This window comes from Grampus griseus (genome assembly GCF_964374135.1).
Source record: "Grampus griseus genome assembly, chromosome: 1".
In the NCBI taxonomy this organism is placed as follows: domain Eukaryota; kingdom Metazoa; phylum Chordata; class Mammalia; order Artiodactyla; family Delphinidae; genus Grampus; species Grampus griseus.
The window spans coordinates 138,105,919-138,131,794 of record NC_139017.1 but is presented as its reverse complement, the minus strand read 5'-3'; the positions used below and the strand labels follow the sequence as shown (position 1 = coordinate 138,131,794).

Below are 25,876 nucleotides of genomic sequence, written 5' to 3'. Positions count from 1 at the left end.
AGACCTCTAATTCATCATGTTGCTATGGCCTCACAACAGACCTGGAACTTTGGTCCCATTCTGCAGGTGGGTATATCAAGGCTCATAGCATCAAAGTGGCTCGCTCAGGCTCACTCAATTAAAAAGAAGAGTGTGGACTTGAACCCAGTTCTCCCAATGTGCAGGCTACTCTTTTTCCCTTGCTTGATTCATTTCTTGCTATATCAGCTCTTTTCTCTCAGGTCTTTTCTCTGCAAATTACCAACTTCTCTGCCCTCCCTGTCCCTGATTTGGCTACACTTGACTGTAAGCCTCTTGAAGTCAGCAATCTCTTTTGACTTGCTCCTCTCTGTATGCCTGGAGCCTGTCGCAGCAATAGGCACAAGGCTAGAAACCAGTGGATGTTTGTTGGATTGTTGAAGGGATTGTAATTGGACTACAATTTTTTAAATTGATGTCAGTGGTCGGCACGGTCAATTTGGAGATTTTTGTTATTATGAAAGTGATTCATTATGTAAATATAAAGGTGAACAGGGGAAATTCATGTATTATAAATGTATTTTTTGTTTATTTTTCATTAACAAGACTGCTCCACTTCTTTGGCCTCTCCCCTTGCAGAGCACAGGCTCCGGACGCGCAGGCTCAGCGGCCATGGCTCACAGGCCCAGCCGCTCCGCGGCACGTGGGATCTTTCTGGACCGGGGCACGAACCCGCATCCCCTGCATTGCTAGGCAGACTCTCAACCACTGCGCCAGCAGGGAAGCCCTCCACTTCTTGATATATAGGGCTCTGGGGAGTGCTGGACCAATTCGCATAAGGATGCCAGAGGTCTTCTCACAGGGAAGCATTGGAAATCCAACCCCTGGTCACTGTGGTGTGAACTTAGAAAAATGTGGGTGGACTGGAGTAGCTCTGAGTGAAGTCCAATGGCAGGAGAAAGTCCAGAGGGCTCAACAGAGAGTTCAGCTGGAGGAGAAGGATGGGCTAGTAATCTGAGCTCAACATCAGGGTGAGGACAGAGACACATGGGACTTCCATCAGTTTTTCAGTCAAGGATCATGGTTTATTTAAGGAAAAATACCAACATGAAAGAGACACCAGTCCTCAGCCTCCAGCCTCACTACTGAGCATAGTATGGGCCTGCCTGTGGTTTATACTCTAGGGGTCTGTCCATCCAGTGGACAGGCATCCACCAGGATGCCCAAGACCAGTCTTCAACAGCGCCACCATGTGGCAGGGGCTAAAGCAACAGCACTAGGCAGGGTTTCAGCTTCCTTTCTCTCTGTTCCTGGAGTTTGGAGGCAGGACTAATCTGCTTTAGATAAAGTCCTCAGGGTTCCTGGATCAGTTCAGGAGAGTGGAGGCCCCTGGATGGATACCGAACTTCCTGCTAATGAATGCTTAAGATGAGCAATTAGTCAGAAAATTAGGAGGGGTCTTATTGGTATCCTGAGCTGGTGAAGCAGTCATACAAGGTATAGAACAAGTCAGTTTTATCAACTCTGTCGCCAGTGACCACAACTATCTATGCTGACAAATACACACAGCAGAGTTCTTTTCTATAGCAGAAAATCTTCAAAATTAATAACAACAACAGCAATTGCACACACATGCATGGCATGCTATAGTTTACGCAGCTCTTATCCATCCTCTTCTCTGAGCCTCACGCCAGCCCTGTGAGATAAGCAGGGCAGAGTAAAGGTCCCCAGGAAACCGAGGCTCAGAGGGGGATAGTGACTTGCCCATGGTCATCATAAAGTCAGCAAGGCCTGGTCCTGCTCCTGTTGTGGGGTGCCCAAGCTGCCTCCCAGGGATGCCAGATGCCACTTCCCTACCCTCCCTGCTTACAGCAGCATCAGGACCACTATGGCAATGACCATGAGGACTCCAGCCAGGATGCAAAGGCCCAGGAAGATGATGTCACTGGTGTCCTGGGCCACCATGGCCACGGGGCCCTCCAGTGCCTCTGCCTCGTCCCTGGGTGGTGCCTCCTGAAGGTGCTCTGCCGTGGCAGCATAGGGCCCAAGCCAGTGGGAGCCAGACAGCAGGTGGACAGAGGCCTCCTTTCGCCTCGGCTCACAGCGGACCTCGTATTCGTGGATATCCTCCTGCCCACTGGCTGAGAAGTCGATGTACAGCACGCTGACGATCACTGAAGTGTTACTTCTTCTCTGTGGGGGTCAAGGGGCACTTGCTCACACCTGAAGGGGCCAGGGCTGACCCTGTTCCCCTGGATATGTAGGCACTGAGTGCCAAGGGGGCACAACTCCAGAGCCTGGTTTCCAGTCCCAGCTTGGCTACTGACTCCCTTCCCACTCAGAGCCTGTGTCCCCACCTGTAAAAGAGGCACTACGACGGTGTCTGAAAAGACAATATATATTTGATGGGTCAGTGCTGGCTCTGGCTTGAAGGACGTGGTGTCTATGAAAGACAGTAACAGTAACAACAGGGACATTCGCCATGTTCCAGGCTCTGCATTTTAAGGGCATTATCTCATTTAATTCTCACAACAACCCTCTCTTATTTGTACCATTAATATCCCCATTTGCCAGATAAGGAAAATGAGGCCCAGAGGTTAAATCCCTTGTCTGAGGTCACACAGCACACAGTTGACAGGGAACGTATTCTCTTCCAGATCTGCCTGATTCTTAACTGTGCTCTTAGCCATCACACCTCACTCAAACCAAAGATTGTAGAACCAAAGGGGAATTTCAGGACATCTAGTTCAATCTCCCTTCCTTGGCAATTTACAGATGTGGCTACTGAGGCCCCGCAAAGGCAGTAATTTGCCCAGAGTTAGATCCAGAAGCCGAGTCTCCTGCCTCCCAGTTAGATGCTCTGTCCCTGGTGTTACGGGACTTTCCTTATGGAATCGTTTTGCCCAATTATGTCTGCAGCAATTATGTGTCCCTGTGGCTGAGTGCTGTTCAGCCCAGTAGCACCACTCTGGGGTTGGGAAGAGCCATTGAGGAGTGTGATGTGGGGAGCCCGTCACATTTCTGCCCTCCCCACCCCCATGGATGAAGGAGGCAGGACTTAGGACACCCTGAGACAGTGGAGTGTTTGGGCTGGGGACTGAGGGACAGCATTTTGACGGGCAGTCTGGTGTGGTCTGGATCGGGTGCTGCAGTGATGCTGGGCTACTCTCCCCACCCACCCCTAATCTAGAGCAGCCGTTACACTCCTCAGGCCGCCCAACTGCCCCGTCCAGTCATGGCTCTTCTGAGCTGAGGCTTCTCTAAAATCCAAAGCTGCCCAGAACAGAGCAAACGGGAGTGACCTGCAGGAAGCTGCCATCGTTGGACGCTGGGTGGTCCTTTTGGGGAAGGCAGTGAAGGGGAATCACGGGTCTGGAGTTTCATGGACCAGATGACCTTGTGGGTCTCTCCCAACTCTGGACTTCCCAAAAGCTCTGAGTCCATGTCCCCAGAGGAGCCTCCTGCATTGTGCCCTCAGCCTGTCTACCACCACACCCTCTGAGGAGAACCGGTGTCCTGGACTTTTGTGACACAGAATCGGAAAAAGAAAGACAGAACCTGAGAGTGGAAGGGGACCCAGTGAAAGGACCGAAGTGAATCCACATAATAAAGAAGGGAGGGAAAAATCACACAAAACAGGTGTGCGGGGAAGTTTCATGGGGTTTTGATGAGTGAGACTTGAGGAGGAAAGAAAGTCCACACGAATGTGGTGTTAACGGTTATGAAATCAAGTCTCTGTGGTTCTTAAGAGATGCACAGATAGGCTGTCATGGCTTTTGGCCATTTGAACTGTGCATCTTTGAAAGCAACTCAATGCAGAGACTGGTCCTCATGGGTCTAGGACTTACAAGTGTTACACTAAGAATCCATGAGTCTGAGGCTCTCAGTTTTTATGTTTCCATGATACTGATGCCAAGATTCTATGATTATGTGATTATGAGACCTTGAGTGTCTGTGAGTTCTTTGTTCTAGATTTCATGATTCCTTGCTTCTGGGGTTCTCTGTCTCCATCATTTTATGACTCTATGGAATGTGGTTCGGCCCCCAGAGAAAACCCCAAGGGGATTTAGGGCATGGTGCAGAGGTGAGGGCAGATTATCCTGGCAGCTAAGACTGACTCCCACTTCTCCTCTGCTCAGGTTAAAAGGATGATGGCCGCCAGGAGGCTGGGGAAGCAGAGGGTGGACTGGAGGGGCCAGAGGCATACATTCGGTTAATGTTGGGTGGTGGGGAAATACGGTTGCTGGAAAGCACGTGATTTCTGCCAAGACAGTCTAACGAATCCCCAGATTCGTCACCAAGGCTGGGGTGTTGTCCCCGATGGAGACCACTGTGCCTTCTCCGCCTTTCCCCTTCCCAACCTGTCCCTGAGAATCCAAACATCCAGGGTTCCTGGGCCACTACCAGGTGACTCTGAGGGCCCCAAGCCTGGGTTCTAGGCCTCCGAAATACAAGGCTAGTAGAAAAACCTCATTTGTACACCTCGCTGCCTTTGGAGGGAGGCGGATCCTGTCTCTCGAAGGGCCCCTTTGTTTGGCGGAGCCCAGCGAGGGATTTGGATCGCAAGGTTGGGGAGGGGGTGGGCAGGAGGCAGCAGCACCCAAACAGCTCTGTGCATTAGAGGGGTGGGGGCCGGGTGGCCCTGGGGAGCTCCAGGGGGGAGGGGGGGCAGCAGGAAGGCCCCCAGGAACAGTCAGTTCCCAGGACCTTGAGGGAGGGGCCTCCAGTAGGGGCTTTTGGTTGTCACCAGCTTGTGCAGCAGGACACCCTTTCTCTGTCTCCCCTGAGTTCTTTGCTGTGTCTACACTGAGCAAGCGTGTTGAGGTAAAATCAAGAGGGGCTGAGTTCTGCATCCAGGCTCGTGCCCGCCCTCCTCCCTCAGCCCCTACCTGAGACTCAGTGCCGCAGGTGTCAAAGCGGGCCTGGATCCGGAAGTTGCTGCCGACTTCCTGAGCAGCGCAGCTCCGGCTGCCCAGGTAGACTTTGGTCCGTTCTAGCGGGGCCACTGCCTGCGCGGAGATCAGGATCTGGAAGTCCGTGCGGGAGCAACTCACGTTCATGGGGACCACTGAGAATGGACGGGAGTGGGGAGCTGGAGGCCATGGGGGCAGGCGGTCTGACCCCCACGCTCTCCAAGCCCCTATCCAAAGGGTGGTGGATGGAAAACCGAGGCCCAGAGAGGGGATGGCTCTTAAGCAGTCCTACGAGGACGTTTTACACGCGTTACTCCATTTAACTCCATTAAACTATGAGTTCCAGGGCAGGCCCCCTGCCTACTTCTCAGCGCCCTCTGAGCCCAACACAGAGCTTGGCAGGTGCAGCGAATGCTGAATAAACGACTGACTGAATGAATGAATGAATATTCTTAATCATAATGAAAGCTATTATTGGCTGATCATGTTTGCCATATACCAGGCAATTCATTCAATCATTTAAGAAGTATTTATGGCCCACTATGTGCAGGCGCTATTCTAAACACAAGAGAAAAACCAGCCACAAATGCCTACCCTCTTGGAGCTCACATTCTAGTTGAGTGAGGAGGCAGTAAATATGTAATATACACCTAAGCGTCAGAGTAGTCCGAAGGAAAATCAAGCAAAGAAGAAAGACGGGGAGCGGGGAGAGCAGAACGTGTGTGGGTGAGGGTTGCAGTGGCTGCAGTTTGAAAAGGGTGGTGAAGGAAGCCCCACTCTCCCTCCTCATGATGACGCCTTGAGGTGGACATGACTAAACGCATTTGAAAGTTTGGGAACCCGGAGCTCTGAGAGGTGAAATTGTCGGCAGTGGCTAAGCCAGGATGTTAATCATTGCGTCTGTAAGATCCCACAGTTCCTGGTCTCTCCACCTTATGTGGTGGCTCCCTGCAGCCCCTCCCAGCCAGGCCTGTGTGACTCTAAGTGTCTGGGCTCGTGCGAGCCTGTGTGTGCGTGCACGCGTGTGTGTACGGAGGCAGTGCGTGCTGGGGCAGGGGGGAGGGTAGGGGGAAGGAAGCTGGGTGGCTGGCAGGAGGAAAAGGAAAGAGCTGGTAGGCAGAGGCCTGGAAGTCTCAACCCCTCTCCGGGAAATGCCTCAGACATATATCAGCTTCTGGTGTCTGGGCAGTCGGGGATTTATGGGCCCGCCGTCTCCCACGATGATCTTGGTGATGCTGAACTGTGTGTCACCCCTGATTGATGCCGAGGCTGTCCTCCAGCTGGGAGGCCGCCTGCAGCCTGGGCCACATCTGGAGCCTGGCCCAGCACTAGTGCAGTGTCTGACCCTGGGCTCCCACAGCCATCGGGGAGGTGTCTCTGGAGGCACCAAAAGGAGAAGGAGCTTGTCCAAGATCACACACAGCTGGGAGAGGACCCAGGACCAGAAATAAGATCAGCAGAGTAAAAGGGACTTCTCAGCTCCTTCAGTTGATATTTTCATTTTACTGAGACCCGCAGAGAGAAAGCGACTTGCCAGCTAGATGGGGCAGAGCCCCATGGCACCTGGCTCTCTGAGTGCACTCTGGGAAAGGGGTCACTCTAACAGAGGGACAGCTCTCCTCCAGGTTTATGTATGGAGATAACTGAGGCCCACAGAGGGAGCGTCTGCCCAGGTCACTTTGCTGCCACTAGCTTGCTGCAGCTCTACCGTTTCCTTAACCATCCCTGGGCCCCCAAACTCCTCTTGCACATGGGTAAGGAAAGAGGAAGAAGGACTTCCCTGGTGGCACAGTGGTTAAGAATCCTCCTGCCAATGCAGGGGACACAGGTTCGAGCCCTGGTCCAAGAAAACCCCACGTTCTGCAGAGCAACTAAGCCCATGCACCCCAACTACTGAGCCTGCACTCTATAGCCCGCGAACCACAACTACTGAAGCCCGCACGCCTAGAGCCTGTGCTCCGCAACAAGAGAAGCCACTGCAATGAGAAGCCTGCGCACCGCAACGAAGAGTAGCCCCCGCTCGCTGCAACTAGAGAAAGCCCGTGTGCAGCCACAAAGACCCAACACAGCCAAAAATAAATAGAAAGAAAGAAAGGAAGAAAGAAAGAGAGAAAGAGAGAAAGAAAGAAAGAAAGAAAGAAAGAAAGATAGAAAGAAAGAAAGAAAGAAAGAAAGAAAGAAAGAAAGAAAGAAAGAAAGAAGGGAAGAAAGGAAGGAAGGAAGGAAGAAAGAAAGGAAGAAAGAAAGGAAGAAAGAAAGAAGAGGAAAGACTTTTTTTTTTTGGTTGCACTGTGTGGCATGCAGGATCTTAGTTCCCTGACCAGGGATCAGACCTGCGCCCTCTGCATTGGGAGCATGGAGTATTAACTACTGGACCACCAGGGAAGTCCTGAGGAAAGATCTTTTGAATGCAGACCAGGACTGAGACACATAAGGGAAAGAAATCCACACTCAGCAAGGATGCCCTCGGAGGCAGGCACTGTGACCTGTGTTACCTCATTTCATCTTAACGACCGCCTATCTAGAGCATCCATCAACTCCTCCCACAGGTGAGCACCGTTGGATGGTCAGTAAATGGCAGCATTTGGCTGAGGCCCCCGTCCGTCTGAGCTCAGTCCTGGGCCTCCTCCCCAGGCCCTGCTTAGCCACACAAAAGGCAAGGGTGTGAGTTCTAGCCTTGGCTGTGCCACTACCCGTGTGACAGCGGTGAAAGTTGTTTCCTCTCTGCACCTCTGTTTCTGCACCTGCACAACAAGAGGCTCTAGCCTCGTCAGGCAGAGGGCAAAATGGGTCCAGAGCACAGGCATTTCTGGGACCGTGGCCCAGGGAAGGATGATGAGAGGAGGGGATAGATGATAGCTGCTGTCAGCTGGCAAATCTAACTAGCACTATGGAGGATGGAAAAGCTGAGTGCTAAGTTCCCTAGCTCTTCAGCTAGGCATGGCCATATGACCAAGTTCAAAATAATGAGAACAAGAAGAAGTCTTTTGAGGGCTTCCGAAAATGCTTTTACTTTCCTGATAAAGGAACATTTGTGGCTGGCACCTCCCTTACCTTCTTCCAGCCTTGAACATGGACATGATGTCTGGAGTTGTGGCAGCCATCTTGTGGTCATGAGGTCAAGAGAATCCCAGACATATCAGCCGGGACACTGTTGAGTCCCTGAACCAATACAGCAGCTGCCTAGCTCTAGGCTTCTTGTTGTGTAAGGAAACCAAAGGTCATTTTTTCAAACCACTGTCAGTCAGGACTTATGACTGTACAAGCAAGGTTGGTCAGCATCTCCATGATTATATCAATTGTTTTCCATAAATAGTATTACCATATCTTGTGTATTATCCCTGGATACAGAGAATTAATCATAGTACAAGAGAGGCCAGGGGCCCATGGAGGAAGGTGACAGATAGGGAGGAATTAGGAATTGTGGATTTAGAAGCTGGAAAAATAGGGCACTGTAATAGTGAAAATAAGCAAGGGCCACGTTGATATAGCCTCAGAGGTCCCAGGACGGGAGTCCGCAGTGGTGCAGCCAACCGAGAAGTTGGTGAGATGGAGGAAGGAGGCTGCAAAGACCAGGAACCCTGGCCTCACCTTCCCCCACCAGCACGCCCATACCCTCAACCCCAGCTGACCTCCAATGTAGGCCACAGAGAAGCCCCTGCGGGTGGTGCTACGGTCTGTGTGCAGCAGAAGCAGGAGCTGGTTGTGGCTCGAGGTGACCGGTGGTGGCAGGTGGTGGCCACACCAACTGCCCAGCAGGGGCGCCTCCTCGCTGGCCCCGTCGAAGGCTGCCAGATGGTCAAAGTCACAGGTCTTGGTCAGGCTGTTGGGGCCCTCCAGTTCCAGGTCCAGGAAGAACACTTTGACCCGGTAGCCAAGAGGCAGGCGGATGGTCCAGTGGCACCGGATGTGGTTGGGGTAGGAGCTGGGGTACTGTGGGCTGGAGAAGTTGCCCCGCACTGCCGTGTATACCTCCTGGCATTCTCCTGGGTTGGGGAGAGCAGGACAGAAGGAGCAATGGTGAGAAGGGTGGAGACTGTCACCCTCTGCAGCTACAGCTTGGGCAGTAGGCGCTATAGGGTCCTTAAACCACCCTGGCAGGTTGTGGGTACCATGGCCAGAAAACCAGACAACTGATCCCAAAGCCTGCTTTAAACTGAAACTAGCTGAAAGCGGAGACTGTCATTCCAATTGGTAAACCATTTCATGAGTGTTGACCCTGATAGGAATTCAATAACAATGCCTAATACCTCTCCTCGGAGTTGAGTCCAACTTGGACTTGACAGACAAGGTGGTTCATGACCTGACCTTGCCCTTTTTTCTCCCTGCCCCTCATCCAGCCCTACCTTCCAGCCTCACCAAATATTTCCTAGTAGTACAAGCACACAAATCCTCTCTGTCCTCCGTGCCTCTGCATATGCTCATCCCTCTGCTTGGAACACTCTTCCCTTTCTTCTGCCACTGGCTAACACCTTCAAAGCACTGCTCAATTCTCTCCTCCTCCAGGAAGTCATCCATGATTCTTACTGTTAGACAGCACAGATCACAGTGCATTGTCATTGTCTGTTTCCTTCTCTATCTCCTCCACTAGACAGTTTAATTCCCAAGGGTTCATTCATTCATTCATACAGACATTAATTGAACACCCTCTATGTAGCAGGTACAAAGATAAGTCCATAGGAACTCACAGTCAAGCAGAGGAAATCAGCATGCAAACCAGGTACAGAAGTGATGTGTTAGATCATCGCTATGAGAAAACTTCTCTAAGGAGTTGAAGGAAGGGAATAATTCTGAGTGAATCAAGGAGGCTTCCCAGAGGAGGTGACATGCTTGTGCCTTGGCATCGGCCAGACGGGAGAGGGTGTGCTAGAACATTTCAGGCAGAGAAAGAGCAGGAAGTGTAAGGCCCAGAGGCAGAAGAGTACGACCCCTCCCCACCCCGCCACAGGCGTGATGGGGAGGCAGGAGCCCAGCACACACAGGGCGCTCAGCGTGCAGCTCCGGCCCTCCTACCTGAGAAGTAGTAGGCCTTGAAGCCCCGGCCCCCGATGTTAAAGTCAGACTTGAAGACCACCTGCAGCTCGTGGCCCAGCGACACGAGCGTGGGGGGCCTGGAGCTGCCGCAGTAGTGGTGCCCATGGGCGGGGCCGGGCCCCCCAAGCACAGCCACGTAGTCGTAGGTGCACTGCTCGCTGCCCTCCACCTGGAAGTCCACGAAGACCAGCTTGACGGTGGCGGGGCCAGAGGCTCGGATCACCCAGCGGCACTCCACGTTGTTGGGGTAGTTGTTGGGGTGCTCGGGGCTGGTGAGGACCCCCGACAGGCCCGTCAGGACGCCACCACACACATCTGCAAGGGAGCCCGCTTGAACCAAACTTTCTCCCTCCCTGTGGCTCCCCCATCTCCTCCCTTGGGAAATGCCACGCCCACAGGTGTTCACGGGATTCTTGTCACCACCCACAGAGCGCTTGGTAAGTGACAGGCACAGGCCATCTTTCTAGGCCATCACCATAACCCCATGAGGAACGCACGGTGGTTTCCCCCATTTTACAGCTGAGAGACTGGAGGCAGAGAGAAGTTAAGTAACTTACTTGTGTGAGTTGGGCTTCACCTAGACTGAGCCCGAGACAAGGATTTGAGCCCAAGTAGTTCATCTGGGAGAGACAGAGGACCGCAGATGGGCAGCGAGGGAGAGAGGGTGGGGGAGCGGGGGCATTCCCCGGAATCGAGGCTGAGGGCCGCTGGGGGTAGAGGTGACCTGCCAAAGCTTCAGAAAAAGCCCTGAAGCAAAGAGATGTGGAGATTGGCAAGAGCCATTGCAGTGGCAAGGCCCCAAGGGACAGGCAGGACCCTGACAGCAGGTCACCCCCTGGTATCAGGGAGGGCAGGATTTGACTAACTTCAGAGTCTGTGCACTTGACCTTATCAGTCTCACTGTCCCCTCCTACCAGGCTAGTGGAGCATAGAGGCTGAGGTACCTGAGACCAGGAACATTATCAAATCTCCCGAACAGATGAAGAAACTGAGGCTTAGAGGGAGGATCTAAAGGAGTAGAGATGCGCTTGACGTCTGAAGACAGGTCTCCTCTCAGCTCAGTCTTCTATTGCTGTGTGACCGTGGACAAGTAACTCAGCCTCTCTGAGCCTCATGGGAATATTAGAAATCATAAGACCTGTTCAGACTGATCCACCAGGCTCAGACGCATGCTGAGTTTAATAAGTTTCTGGTGAAAGCCCTTTAGAACCCAGTGTAGCCAGTACAACTGGGAGCTAGGTGATAATGAATGCCAGGACTAGCTGGAGGCCACCAGCAGGGAGGGGCACACTCGGTTGTGTCTCCTGAGACTCCAGAATCCCACTCCGTGGCATGGCTGTGTGAACAGAGCACTGTGCTGGGCGGCTAAGGCCTTGACTTCTTGTCCCAGTTTCCCCTTCCCAGATGTGTGACCTTGGGAAGGCACATTCCCTCTCTGGTCTCAGGTGTATTGTTTGTCAAATGAGAGGGCAGGTTTTGACAGTCTGTGAGATCCCGTCCGCTGTCAATACCCTCAGCAGAGACTTTCAAAATGTGTTCTGGGGCTCCACGGTAGCCCCAGGGCATCTATTTGCAGACATCTGGTGTAAATGTCCTTCTTTTTCTGTATTCAAACTATTTTTTAATTCAATGAAAGATAGCATCCACAGTCACATATCTTATATGTAAAAATTTAACTAATCGGAGGCCATCAATATTTACTTATGTTTTCAATGATTGGCTTATAATAAGTAAACGTTAAAAATATGAACTTATAAATGCTTACAACAAAAATGCTGCCTTTGGGACTTCCGTGGTGGTGCAGTGGTTAAGAAGCCGCCTGCCAATGCAGGGCACACGGGTTTGATCCCTGATCTGGGAAGATCCCAAATGCCACGGAGCAACTAAGCCCGTGTGCCACAACTACTGAGCCGTCGCACTACAACTATTGAGCCCTCGTGCCACAACTACTGAAGCCCATGCGCCTAGAGCCTGTGCTCCACAACAACAGAAACCACCGCAATGAGAAGCCCACGTACCGCAAAGAAGAGTAGCCCCTGCTCACCACAACTAGAGAAAGGTCACGCACAGCAACGATGACCCAATGCAGCCATAAATAAATAAATAAAATTTTTTTTTTTTAAATGCTGCCTTTATCTCTTTTACATATCAGGGATTAACATAAGGTTCCATTTGATATAAGGGTACTCTTGTTTTAAAAAGTATTGGAAAACATTGCACATGGTATTATAACTTTGATACCCTAAGAGTCTAAAAATCTAGGGATCTAAAACTCCACTGCTATGATTAGATCGGTCTGTGGTTCTTGTGTTTTTCCATTCTACAATACTATGCGTCCAAAGCCAGTGGGAGCTGGTGTCTGGCTTTGGAGGCATAGAACTGTGTGCACCCTCGCCTCGGCCCTGATTGCTGTTGGTGAACCCCGCGCACCAGGAGCCTCTGTGGAGTCTATTGCTTGAGCTGTTGTGAGGAAGGCCTTTGGTTTTGGCCTTGGGAGAAGGTAGGAGGTCTGAGTCTGTGCAGAGAAGCCTGAGGAAAGAGGAATGAGTCAAGGAGAAAGAAAGGCAAGGAGGGTGAAGCCTCTGCTCCCCTCACTAGCCTGAGGGGTAGGCTCCAAGCCTGGCTGGGGGAGGGAGGGGTTAGGGATCACTATATAGGAGGCGAGCTCAGGAAAGGCTTTGGGAGGGAGAGCGTCACCAGCTCCATGCAGACGCCCATGCACCTTCCACTCCGAGGACATGATGGGGAGGGGGAGAGAATCCTGTGCCCGTGACATGAGATGCCACAGAGGGATCAGCAGCAGTGGCAACACGGTGTCCCCTCCAGTGTCCCCTCCAGTGTCCTGATGTCATGTATGGGGTGAGAAGGACAAGGATAGGAGAGCGCGAGAGGCCTCATTCCTGAGCACAGTGAGACCCTCCGAGGACTCCCGGAATAACGGAGGGATACGTGGGGAGTGTTGCCATGAAGGTGGGAACACACAACCACCAAGACTACCAATAGAAAAAAAAACCACTACCAACAGAGGCTGCCTTTGTCCCATGAGCTATGAGAGCAGGGGCATCCAGGTTACAGAGCAGCCTACACGCTAAGATGCTGAGACCCTGCCCGTCACCTCACCCCGCCGCCCTCCCCCCATCCCCACCCAGGGCCACCCTCTCTACTGCCAAATCCCCCTTGCCTTTCTGGTAGCCTGCAGAAAAGCCTCGGCTGGCCACGTGCTTGTCTGAGTGGAAGACCACAGACATGACGTTCCAGGAGGAGGCGAAGGGCGGTGGGGGCACCTGGCCGCAGAACCTCCCCAGCAGGTTGCCCTGGTCCCCGGAGGCCCCGTTGTAGATCTCCAGGAAGTCGAAGCTGCAGGTGTCATGGTACTCCAGGTCGAAGGCGTGGAAGGTGAGCAGCACGGAGGAGCCCTCAGCTACCACAATCAGCCAGATGCACTCCGTGTTGTAGGGGTAGAGCCTGGGAAAGTTGGGGCTGGAGAAGTTTCCAGAAGGTGCTGAGAGCACACCCCCACATTTGACACCTGTGGTGAGAGGCAAGAATGTCTCAGAGTCAGCCCTGGGGTCGTGGGTAGTGGCCCAGCTCCAAAGCGGGTTCTTTGGGATGGGATGGGTTCTTTGGGATGGGATGAGGGAGCATGAGGTCATGGCCCTAAGTCAATTCATTTATTCATGTAGCTGTTCATTCATTTACTTATTCTTCAAATACTTGCCAAACATTCTTTTATTCATTCAAGAAATATTGTTTGAGTGCTAAGCATTGTTTTAGGCGCTGGGGTTACAGCAGGAACAAATAGACTAAAATTCTGGTGGGGAAGACAAATAATAAAGATAATAAGGAAACTATAGAGCATATTAACTAGTGATAAGTGATCTGGAGAAAAATAAAGCAGGGAAAGGAGATAAGAAGTGTCAGGTGGGACTATAATTTTAGGCAACTGCTAGGCACTAGAGATGTGCACTGGGGAATTCGAAAATTAAAAATAATATTACCTGCTGCCATCCTGAGTGAAAATGTGCACAGAGTACTACAAAGTTAAAACTACATTCTTTTTATTATTATTATTATTTATTTATATTTTTGGCTGCGTTGGGTCTTTGTTGCCGCGCACGGGCTTTTTCTAGTTGCGGCGAGCAGGGTCTACTCTTTGTTGCAGTATCCGGGCTTCTCATTGCAGTGTCTTCTTTTGTTGCAGAACCCAAGCTCTAGGCACGCAGGTTTCAGTAGTTGCGGCACGTGGGCTCAGTAGTTGTGGCTCGCGGGCTCTAGAGCTCAGGCTCAGTAGTTATGGCATGCGGGATTAGTTGGTCCGTGACATGTGGGATCTTCCTGGACCAGGGTTCGAACCTATGGTCCCTGCATTGGCAGGCAGATTCTTAACCACTGCGCCACCAAGCAAGTCCCCCAAACTACATTCTTATATGTACATATTTGCTTATATTTTGAAAACAATGGAAGGAAACTAATAAAAATTGTTCTCTGACACAGGAAGATGTAAGCCAAGGGGAGGAAACAGGCGCGACTGCTAGACCTCTTTAAATGCAATTTATTTGATAATTTTAACTTTATAATCATGAGTAATTTTTAATATAATTTTTAAATTATCAAAAATATTTAAGTAACCCATATGCCAAACTAAAACAAATAAGCTTAACTATATGTCAAGTTGGAGGCACATTCACATGGGAAAAATGATTTCAAACGATGTTGCAATACACTATTTTGACTGTACCTTCCTAGTGGAATAGATCCCAAGAACAAAATGAAACACACAAAAAAATTAAACTATATTCAGTAGACTTACTATTAGTGGTAACAGTGAATACCGTTATTTTACAATATTTTAAATATTGGAGTAAAGGAAGTATGTTAATGTCAATAGAAACTAAGATTTGCAGTGTAAGAGGAGAGCGATACAAGTATAGAATTAAAAAACTAAGCAGAACTCTTGAGATCCTTAATTTGAATTGAAAACATCAGTACGAATTTGATTTATTTTTATTTCTAAAAATATTAATTCCCTAGCTTTGTTCATTAAAAACCCTAAAAGTGGGGCTTCCCTGGTGGTGCAATGGTTGAGAGTCTGCCTGCCGATGCAGGGGACACGGGTTCGTGCCCCGGTCCGGGAGGATCCCGCATGCCGCGGAGTGGCTGGGCCGGTGAGCCATGGCCGCTGAGCCTGCGCGTCCGGAGCCTGTGCTCCACAACGGGAGAGGCCACAACAGTGAGGGGCCTGCGTACCAAAAAAAAAAAAAAAAAACCCTAAAAGCAATGATATCCTGGTAGTATTTGTACCACTTGGACTTAGATTAGGATTATTATGTCCAACTAAATTAGCTTCGGATCGTTATGTCTAACTAAAATGAAGCAGGGCTCCTTAAAGAAATAGTTAGTCTAGGGCAGTAAATATACAAAATACGCTTGGGATATCTTGTCACACCAGAAAGTAAAGAAACTATTGGAACTGCTGGGATTGTGTCAAGAGACACAGAAACCTTCTTGAAGGGGCTCCCACTGGCTAAAGAAGGTATAATTTGAGCTTCAAAAAAATTTATTGCAGGGACTTACCTGCGGTTCAGTGGTTAAGACTCTGTGCTTTCAATGCAGGGGGCGCAAGCTCGATCCCTGGTTGGGGAACTAAGAGCCCACATGCCACCGGGAGTGGCCAAAAAAAAAAAAATTTATTGCAGTGGGTTGGAACCCATCAAATATATAAAAATGAATGAATTCATAATACAACTAAAAGAAACTAAAAAGGAGCTTATTGATTTCCTTTAGAGATTGCTCGGGCATGAACTCATTTTCTTCTTGTTACATGAAGAAAGAATTAAGCATTTACTTTGCCTTTCCTGTTACAAACTATATATATCAGGATAACCAAATAGCTGATGAAGAAAAATTGTTATTTAAAGAAGACTACAGAAAGAATAACAACATTAGAAAAACATAACTTTGCAAACCTTAATGGAATCATCATTATCGTTGTCTGTTCTAATCACTGAGAAAAAAGGTAACTGATGAGAGATAAAACCTAGTTGGTTGAGTAGGTAAATATTTTCTGTAAAATTCTTTCACCTTTGCTAATGTTTGTAAATTTTTATAATTAAAAAATGCCAAAAAAGTTACCTTTATAGGGAACTTTATAATAGATGGATCAGGCTAACAACCCCTGAACTCACTGACCAATCTCAACGTCAAAGTGAAACACTGAATAATTGGTGCCCTAATGAAACACCTGTAACATCTTCTTGGGGGGGAAAAAAGGAACCTTAATCTAATGGAGTCTCTGGATCTGTCTATAAGTTAGAGTGACTATGGAAGCTAGAGGAACAATCTAAATGACACCGTGAGGACACATTCAGTCAAGTCCAGAGTGTGGGAAATTCTAATGACCCAGGTGCTTCAACAGTAAATAAAGTGGGGGGGGGGAGACACAACTGTTATATTAAAAAAGACTCAACTAGAAGAAAACATAGGAGGTAAGCTCCTTGACGTTGGTCTTGGCAATAATTTTTTGGATTTGACACCAAAGGCAACAAAAGCAAAAATAAACAAGTGGGACTACATTGAATGAAAAGCTCTGCACAGCGAAGGAAACCATCAATAGCGACTTCCCTGGTGGTGCAGTGGTTAAGAATCTGCCTGCCAATGCAGGGGACAGGGGTTCTGAGCCCTGGTCCAGGAAGATCCCACGGGCCAAGGAGCAACTAAGCTGGTGTGTCACAACTCCTGAGACTGTGCTCTAGAGCCCGTGAGCCACAACTACTGAGCCTGAAAGCCACAACTACTGAAGCCTGCGCACCTAGAGCCCCTGCTCCACAACAAGAGAAGCCACTGCAGTGAGAAGTCCGCGCACCTCAACAAAGAGTAGACCCTGCTCGCCGCAACTAGAGAAAAGCCCATGCGCAGCAGAGAAGACCCAACACAGACAAAAATAAATAAATATAAAGAGGAAGGCTTTCAACTTCTCCATTAAAAAAAAAAAATGAGTAGAGGACTTCTCTGGTGGCACAGTGGTTAAGAATCTGTCTGCCAATGCAGGGAACATGGGTTCGAGCCCTGGCGCAGGAAGATCCCACATGCCGCAGAGCAACTAATCCCATGCTCTACAACTACTGAGCCTATGCTCTAGAGCCTGCGAGCCACAACTACTGAGCCCATGTGCTGCAACTACTGAAGCCCGCATGCCTAGAGCCCATGCCCCGCAACAAGAGAAGCCTGTGCACTGCAACGAAGAGTACCCCCACTCGCCGCAACTAGAGAAAGGCCATGCAGCAACGAAGACCCAACGCAGCCAAAAATAATAAATAAATAAAATAAAATAAATTTAAAAATGTAAAATAAAAATAAAATGAGTAGAGAAACTGAATAGGCAGTTTTCCAAAGAAGGCATACAGGTGGGCAACAGGTACATGAAAAGGTGCTCAACATCACTAATCATCAAGGAAATGCAAATCGAAACCTCAGTGAGATATCACCTCCCATCTGTTAGGATGGCTATTATGTAAAAGACAAGAGAGTAACAAGTGTTGACAACGATGTGGAGAAAAAGGAACCTTTGTGCACAGTTGGTTAGAATGCAAACTGGTGCAGCCTCTATGACAAACGATATGGAGGCTTCTCAAAAAATTAAAAATAGAACTCCATATGATCCAGCAATTCCACTTTGGGTATATTTCAAAGGAAATGGAAACAGGGTATCAAAGAGTTATCTGCATTCCCATCTTCATTGCAGAATTATTCACAATAGCTGAGATATGGAAACAACCTAAGTGTCCATCAACAGATGAATGGAGATACCTACGACATGGAATATTATTCAGCCTTGAAAAAGGCTGCTATTTACAGCAACATAGATAGACCTTGAGGGCATGATGCTAAGTGAAATAAGCCAGACAGAGAAAGACGAATACTGCATGGTATCACTTATATGTGGAATTTAAAGCATCAAACTCATAGAAACAGAGAGTAGAAAAGTGGTTGCCAGGGGAGAAGTTGATTAAAAAAGAGAGAGAGAGACTGAGAGAGAGAGAGAGAGAGAGTGAGGGAGGGAGACTTGAGTCAAATATCAACCGAAAGCAATGTGTGGACCTTGTCTGGATTCTGAGTTGAAAAAAAAAATCGCAATGGGATTTTTTTTTTTTTTTTTTTTGCCGTAATGGGGAAAATTGAACATGAGCTGAGTATTAGATAAAATTAAAGAATTATTATATCATTATAAAAATATTGGGAATATCTATCTATCTATATATATATCTGTTAGATATACTCTGAAATATTTATGGGTGAAATAGTGTGATATCTGAGATTGTCTTTAAGTTTCTCTGATCTGTCCCCCTAAAATGGGGGTAAGGGTAGGATAGAAGAGCCAAGAAAGGCAGAATGTTGATAACTGTTGACTATGGTTGATGGAGACATTGGGATTTATTATACTATTTTCTCCATTTTGTGTGTGAAAATTTTCATACTTAAAAGTTGAAAAAAATGACCTTCTCAGTGAGGCTTTCCCCAACCATCATATTTACAACTGAAATCCTCTCTCCATCCCTGTACCCCTTCTCTCCCTTTTCTGCTTTATTTTCTCCATCGCACCCATCATTGTCAAATGTACTATTTATTTCCTTATTTGTTTGGTTCACTGCCAAGTCTCTCTCCACAAAACTGTAAGCTCTATGAGAGCAGGGATTCTCGTCTGTTTTATTCTCTGCTGTCTCCCAAGCACCTAGAAGAGCTCCTGGTACAAAGCAGGTGCTCAGTGTATATTTGCTGAGTGAATGAATCAGTGAACAATCTTATATCATCCTCACAATATCCCCATAAAATAGGCAGCGCAGGTGTTATTGACTCCATTTAACAGATGAGAAAACTGAGGCCCAAAAAGGGAAGTTACTGCTGTAGCTGACATCTCCTGTTTTGTTCCACCCAGCCCTCATTCCTTCACCTCTTGCGAGAACATGCCCTCAATTTTAGACACTGCTCCCTTCCCTTGCCTCCATGTGGTAACCCTCCCTCGTCTTTCCCAGGCCCACAGGAGGACACAGGATCCTAGCTGGGCAATCGGGGCCCTCAGCACTGCCACAGCGACTGGCCTGTGGGGTGCGCCTGTGCCACCAGAGTCCTGCTGCTGAGTGCCTGGATGAGAACCCTTTCCTCCCTGGTACCTAAGCTGGGAGTGAGAGCCCTGGGTGGACCCCGCTCAGGGCCCATTGAGAGAGCTTGTCAGCAAATGGCAAGAACCATGTGAAAAGAGGGAATGTCCCAGAACCCAAGCTGCCCAGCTCAGCTATACTCCCGCCTCCCTGGCACCAGCCACTGCATTTCTCTTCTTGCTTAAATTCATCCAGATTAGGTTTCTGTCCCTTGCAACCAGAAGCATCCTGAAGAATATACTTAACCGAAGTTCCTGTAAGAGACACATTTGCCAAACATGTGCCCTGTACAGGCCTGTGCTGACTCATAACGGGCCCCTTCCTGGGGAGTTCCCAGTTGTGGGGTAAGATGGGGGGAGTTAGGCAAATGAGACAAAGCCATGTGGCGTGATTGCGCTGGGGCCACACGGGCTCTGGGGTCCAGAGGGAGCGGGGGCGGTCTTGCCAGGGCCAGCACTGTTGGGGGAGGGACACAGGGGAGTTGATGTTTGAGTTTGGCTAGAAGGAGCAAGAAGGCTTTGTGAGTTGGGGAAGATCTGGAGGGAGGAAATGGCATGAATAAAGGCTCAAACTCACAATCACTTAGCCTACCTGAGCCTCAGTCACGCATCTGTGAAATGGGGATAATGACCTTGCTGGGCGGCTGTGAACACGGATGAGAGAAAGCAGTGCAGAGGCTACAAGATGCACACCCAGCTCACATCAGGGCTCCCTGCCTGGCCCTGGGGACAGGCCAGGGCGGGAGCAATGTCTGATTCATGCCTCTATGGCAAGAGGACAGAGGGACATCCTGTTCATTGCCTGTCCTTGTCCTTCCCCCAGCCTTGCCCACTGGACGGGAAAAGCCGTGAGAAGGTTGGAGTAGAACTCCTGGTGGCCCAGGAGGCCCTGGGTCCCAGCACAAGTAGAGGTCTTGTCCGGCAGGCACCCTGAACTCCAGGGTCACCCCAAGGCCACTGAAGCCCCAGTGGCTAGAAATGGGAACAGTTAGCTTCTCCCACCACCCAGGCATGGGGTGAGACACCTGGGTGCCCAGGCCATCTCTGCCACCAACTAGGTGACTGGAAAGTTACGTGTCCTTCCTGAGCCCCCCTTGAACCTGCAGGAAGACAAGGCACTGGCAACCGCTGGCTGAGCCCCCGCTACACACACACCCCTTGAAGACGGCCCTGGCTTCCCAGACAGGCACACAGTGCTCAGAGGGCTGGAGCGGCACAAAGCGACCCGGGACCAGGGTGCCAGCAGAGGGTTCTAAGATCCCCAAGGAGGGAGTTTCTGAGGCTGAAGAAGGGATACGGAAGTCTTCCTGGAGGAGGTGGTGTTTGACCTGAGCTTCATGGATGAGCCAGATGTTCTCAGGTAGAAAAAGAGAAAAGGGACCTTCCAGGCAGAGGGCACAGCGGGTGAAAGCCCTGAGGGTGAAGCATCTCCAGGAGGGGGTGTGATCCTCTGCCAGAGTATGGGATGCCCGAGGGACTCTGGGAACCGAGGTTGGATGTTATATAGAGATTGGAGCCAAACCTGGGAAGGCACTGAATGCCTTTGATTTCACTTGGCTGGCGATGGGAAAGTACAGCAGGCCCTCAGGAGGAAAATAAGGACTCATTCCAACAACAAATCTTTAATCGTTCTCTGAGCCATTCCCTTCGTCCTTGGTAAACATGTAATCTTGGACAGGTTACTTAACCTCCCTCTTCCTCAGTTTCCTCCTCTGTAAAAAGGAGGACTAATACCCACTTTGAAGCTGGTTGTGAAGATTAAATGCATTCATACGTGGAAAGCACCCAGCACACAGTGGGCACTTGATAAATATCGTCTTTCCCCATCTCAGAAGCAATACATCTTCAACTCGGCCAACTGCCCCCAAAAGGGCCTTCCGCTTTCTGGCCTTCCACATGGAAACCTCCTGAGACCCCGCTGCTACCTGCCAGCCCTCTGCCCCCCTCCAGGTTTCCTGCCTGTCCCCAGCAGCTCCTACCTTCCATGGCTTGGGCCCTGGGGACTGGGCTCAGCAGTGTCACTGCCAGCAGCAGACAGAACTCCAGCTCTGCCAGCATCTCCTCGCTGGGGGCCCCGCAGGTCTGCCGAGCTTGGGGCAGGCCAGGACCTGAGGGTCTGGAGCAGGGGAAAGAGAGGTGAGGCTGAAAGGGCCTCCAAGTTAATGGTGGTGTGAATAATTCATCAGCACCTTGAATTAGTAAGCTGATCCCCAGGTGCTTCCCTCACTCCACCCTAAGGTGACGGATCTAGTGTCACCAGGTTGACACTTCGGAGGTCTGCACTGGCCACACTGGATGGGGAAGGGAAGCAACTTAGGGCTGGGAGGGAATTTGGTGGTGGAGAAAGGGCACGAGTTTGGGGGCTAGGCAGACCTGAGATCATCTCCCGTCAGCCTCCAATTGGCCAGGTGACCTTGAACAAGTCATCCAACTCCTCTAGGTCATCTGTCCAGTGGTACCATTCAGCCCTGCCTCTAGGGCTATTGTGGAAATGAAATGTGGTAACATACGCTAAAGCACACAGTGAGCGCTTGCTCTAGGTTTCCCTATCCCCCACCGATGGGGGAGTGGGACAGCATCCCTCAGACACGCTTAGATGAGCTCAGAGGGAGAGCGAAGGGAAGAATGCAGCAGGGACAACAGAATGGGAAAATCGTATAGGATAACTCCTAACGCAGTCATGGATCTGGGCCATAGTGTAAATTCTGGCCAAGGATATTAAATGTTCACCTTTTTATTGATCCACAAACCTGGCTTGAACATCACTATGTGCCAGGCCCTGTGCTAGGAGCTGGGCGGCAGCAATACCCTCAGGGGCGCCGTGTCCAACAGGAAACAGGATCTTTCAATTTCCTCTAGGAGCCCTATTTGGTTCAGTCCGGCCCAAGGCTCATTTCCTAAGCTCCTTCTCTGTGCAGAGCCTGCACCAGGCACAGGGCATCTGAGGTGAACATGGCATGTTCCTGCCTCCCAGTGAGGAGTCTGGGCTCTGGCTTGACAGACAAGTGCTGAATCCAGGCTCTACCCGTCACTGCTGGGCTGCGGGGGCCTCTCTGAGGCCCAGTCTCCTGGACCACGACAGAAGAGCAGTGCAGTGCCTGCAGTTTGTGGAGAGGATTAGATGAGATAATGTAGGGGAAGCCCAAGCCAGTGCCTGGCTCAGTACATAGGAGGAGTTTTATTGACCTCTGAGGAGCTCAGACATCCATCTTCCAGACCACGTGTTGCTTCTGGCCCAACCTTTTGTCAGGAGGTCCCCAGGGAGCCCTTTGCTGCCAGCATGGGAGGGAGGCCACCTGGAAGGTGTTCAACCAAGAGCATCGGGAATGGTCAGGCCTGAGGGATTGGCTTACCGGTGGGGCCTGATTGGCAGGAACAGAGAGGTTCTGTGTCCTGAGCCGTCTGAGGGGACTGGAGCTTTTATTAAACACCTACTGTGTGTATGAGTAAGGGCGCTAACCCAGCGCCTGCTGAGTACTGGGCACGGTGCTGAGCCTCCCAGACCTGTGCTTGTGTCCCCCCAGTCTCAGAGGCACATATCGGACTCTCCATCTTGCAGAGGAGGAAGCTGAAGTGCAGAGGGTTTAAGCCACTGTCGTGGGTTGAGTTGCTTCACAAGAAGACCCTGTGGCAGGGAGTTGAGGACAAGGCGTTTATCCGGGAGGTGATCCCCGGAAGCACAGGTAGGGGATGGGGGCAGGGAGAGGGGAGTGAGAAGAAGCCGATTCAGGGTATGTTAGCCAGCGGCTGACCACCGTGGGCAACCGAGGCTCCACCCCCAAGGGCACCTCTGGGAGATGGTGTTTCAGTGAGGCAGGAGGAGGCAGCGTGTTTGTCCACCACTGCCAGCTGCCCCTGGGGGACGGCCGCTCGAGGCCATCCTCTCCCAGGCATTTCCAACCTGCCTGTGAATGCCCCAGTGTCCAGGGGTCGCAGCAGAAGCTTGGGAATGGTGAAGGCCACAGGGCGTGGGCAGGGCTGTGACAGCATCCACTTGTTACCCCCTGAATCCCTCATCTGTTAAGTGTTTGTCCCACCCCTGGAACAAGCGCCTCTCTCCCTGCCCGCCCGTGAAGCTCCAGTCTCCTTTCCCTGCCGTTCTCCCCGCCCCGCCTCACATATTCCTCACCCCATCTTCCCCCTTGGGCTGAGATTCCAGGCTCAGGGTCATCCTGCCCTCCCTTCATGACATCTACTGGACAAGCCCCTCTGGCCACACTCTCCACCAGGTGTCTGGACCTCTGGGCGCTGCTGGGCAGAGTCCCGTCACCATGTAGTCAGCATTAGCACCCGTTGTTCATGGTCTCCAGCCTCGTCTAGGGTCTCAGCTCCGCCCCCCAGCCTTTCCATGTTTCCCCAGGTGATTCTCTCTGTGACTCTCCTCAGACACCATCCCAGGCGGTCACCAGTCTCCCCGAGACAGTGCATCCCCACGTCTCCTGCAGATGACCCCCTCCCTTCCCGTGGAGGGAAAAAGGGAAACAGTAAAGCAGGAGCCCCTTCACCTTACAGACCTCACCTTATGCTCATACATCCCTCCCCGCAGCCTCTGGGGAAGGTGTTCCCACCTCCTGTCCAAGGCCAATCCCTTCAACCTGTGCCGGGAGCCCAGCCCTCCCACTGCTTTGGGCACCTAGCTCTCCAGTAGCTCTCGCCTCCCCCATATCCTTACAGCCTCTCCTGCCCAGCTGGCGTTCTCCATCCACAGTTAAGCGCATGCAGGTCTCCCCACCGTGGCTGGGGATACAAACCGTTTCCATGAGCCTGTGTTTGCCTCCAGCTCTCACCCTACCCAGCTGCTGGCTTTCACTGCCAGGCTTCTTGAGAGCAGTGTCTACACTTCTCTCTTCCATTTCTCCCCTCCTCTCCCTCTTCCAAGGTTTGCTGGGCTGCATTCCCCCGCTGCAGTCAAACTATGTGTCCTGGTCACCAACAATTTCTGGTCACTAGGTCCCACCAGTGTTCCCCCTTTCTCCTAAATAAACCATGTGCTTTCAAATCCTGTCTCAAGGTCTGCTTTTGGGAGAGCCCAAACTGAGATGCACACCCACTCCTAGAACATCACTGGCAAGAGGAGGTTAGCATGATTCATCCCCAAAGATCAGGCATTTCACTTCCACAGTGCTCCAGAATTTGGGTTAGCAAGAGCAAGGATGGCCGTTGGGCTGGCAACCACCATAGTGCCCCTCGGGTCCCCCACAGCTCCCAGATGAACTTATCGCCGCCCCTCCCCCAAACTTGCTTCTCCCTCGGGTTTCCTATTCAAGGTGGCGGCACAACCAACCCACCAAGCCAGAAACGACGCAGGAGCTGCCTCGACTTCCCCTCATCCCCATATTGGCAGTCACACTTGAGTCTGGTCACCACTCTAGGCTCTGACACAACTTCTGAAACCATCACTACCCCCTCCCCATCCCACCGGCCTGCGTGTCTCCGCTCTTGCCTGTTCCTTGCCCACCCCACCTACTCTCTACTCTGATCTTTCTAAAATGCTAATCTGACCATGTCAGCCCTCTGCTCAGGATAAAATCCAGAGTTCTCTGCTTGGCATTCATGCCTCTTCAGGACACCCCCCGCCCTCCCACACATGGAGCACATCTCAGACTTTGTCCCCATCCTGAGCGTCACATCCCAGCTACCTGTATCTGTCTCACTTCTCCTACACACCGTGCCCTGAGCCTGGATTGCCTTTCTTTCTGCTCTATCTTCCCTTGACAGACTCTTACTCATCCTTCAAAACACTGCCACCTCCTCCAGGGAGTCATCCTGACCCCACCCCAAGCTGGGAGTGTGCCCCTCCCTGCGTGCAACTCTAGCACAGAGAGGACAACCCGTGCTCTGGCCACCTGGTTTTTCTGTGAATACCCTCCATCTACTCGGGTTTTCATCCCACCACCCAGCACAAGCTTCACCCAGAGCACATCCTTTCGTCGTCTCCGTCCCACTGCACGTCCTCCCCCAGCACATGCTAAGTGCTCAGCAGCCATTCATAGATTGAACTGCTCAAGGACACACAGCTAGGAAGTGTCCTTGTCTATTTGAGCCCATGTTCCTCTATGCCAAAGCGTATGCTTTTAACCCCGCCCAGTGGAGTGGCAGGGTGGTCTGGTGTTGTGGTTAAGCCCAGAGCCCCTAGAACCCGGACCATATGGGTTCAGATCACAACTCTGGCAGTTACCAGCTGTGTGACCTTGGACAAGTCACTTTGCTTCTACAGACATCATTTCCTTGCCTGTGACATTTCTGCCAGGCGTTGTGAGGGTAGGTGGGTGGGGACCTCTGACATGGGAGGAGTGCCAGCACTCAGTAAGCTGGGAATGCGTGTCTTCCCTTATCCTGTGTTCCAACTGTGTGAATGCCAAAGGCTGCACAGAGGACTTCCCTGGTGGCGCAGTGGTTAAGAGTCCACCTGCCAATGCAGGGGACACGGGTTAGAGCCCTGGTCCAGGAAGATCCCACATGCCGTGGAGCAACTAAGCCCCTGTGCCATAACTACTGAGCCCGCGTGCCACAACTACTGAAACCCGCATGCCTAGAGCTCATGCTCCGCAACAAGAGAAGCCACCGCAACGAGAAGCACACGCACTGCAATGAAGAGTAGCCCCCGCCTGCCGTAACTAGAGAAAGCCCGTGCGCCGCAGTGAAGACCCAATGCAGCCAAAAATAAATAAATAAATAAGAAAAATATTTTAAAAAACAAAACAAAAAAACAAAGGCTGCAAAGAGGCTGCACAGACCCCAGGTCTCGCACGTGTCTTTCTAACCCATCTCTCCTTGAAGTCACCTCTGGGTGGGGCCTCCCCTGCCTGGCTGCCCC

The 25,876-nt window shown here is 50.8% G+C and overlaps 1 protein-coding gene across 1 annotated transcript; it reads right to left on the bottom strand.

Annotated features, from left to right (window-relative positions):
• Nucleotides 1–1,824: 1,824 nt before the first annotated feature.
• CDCP2 (CUB domain containing protein 2) lies at nucleotides 1,825–21,117 on the bottom strand (the record flags this gene model as incomplete). The annotated part of the gene is made up of 6 exons (XM_082661724.1): nucleotides 1,825–2,151; nucleotides 4,848–5,026; nucleotides 8,504–8,857; nucleotides 9,885–10,220; nucleotides 13,087–13,434; nucleotides 21,039–21,117. 6 exons carry the CDS (start codon nucleotides 21,115–21,117, stop codon nucleotides 1,825–1,827), a joined length of 1,623 nt encoding a protein of 540 aa, XP_082517850.1.
• Nucleotides 21,118–25,876: the final 4,759 nt, after the last annotated feature.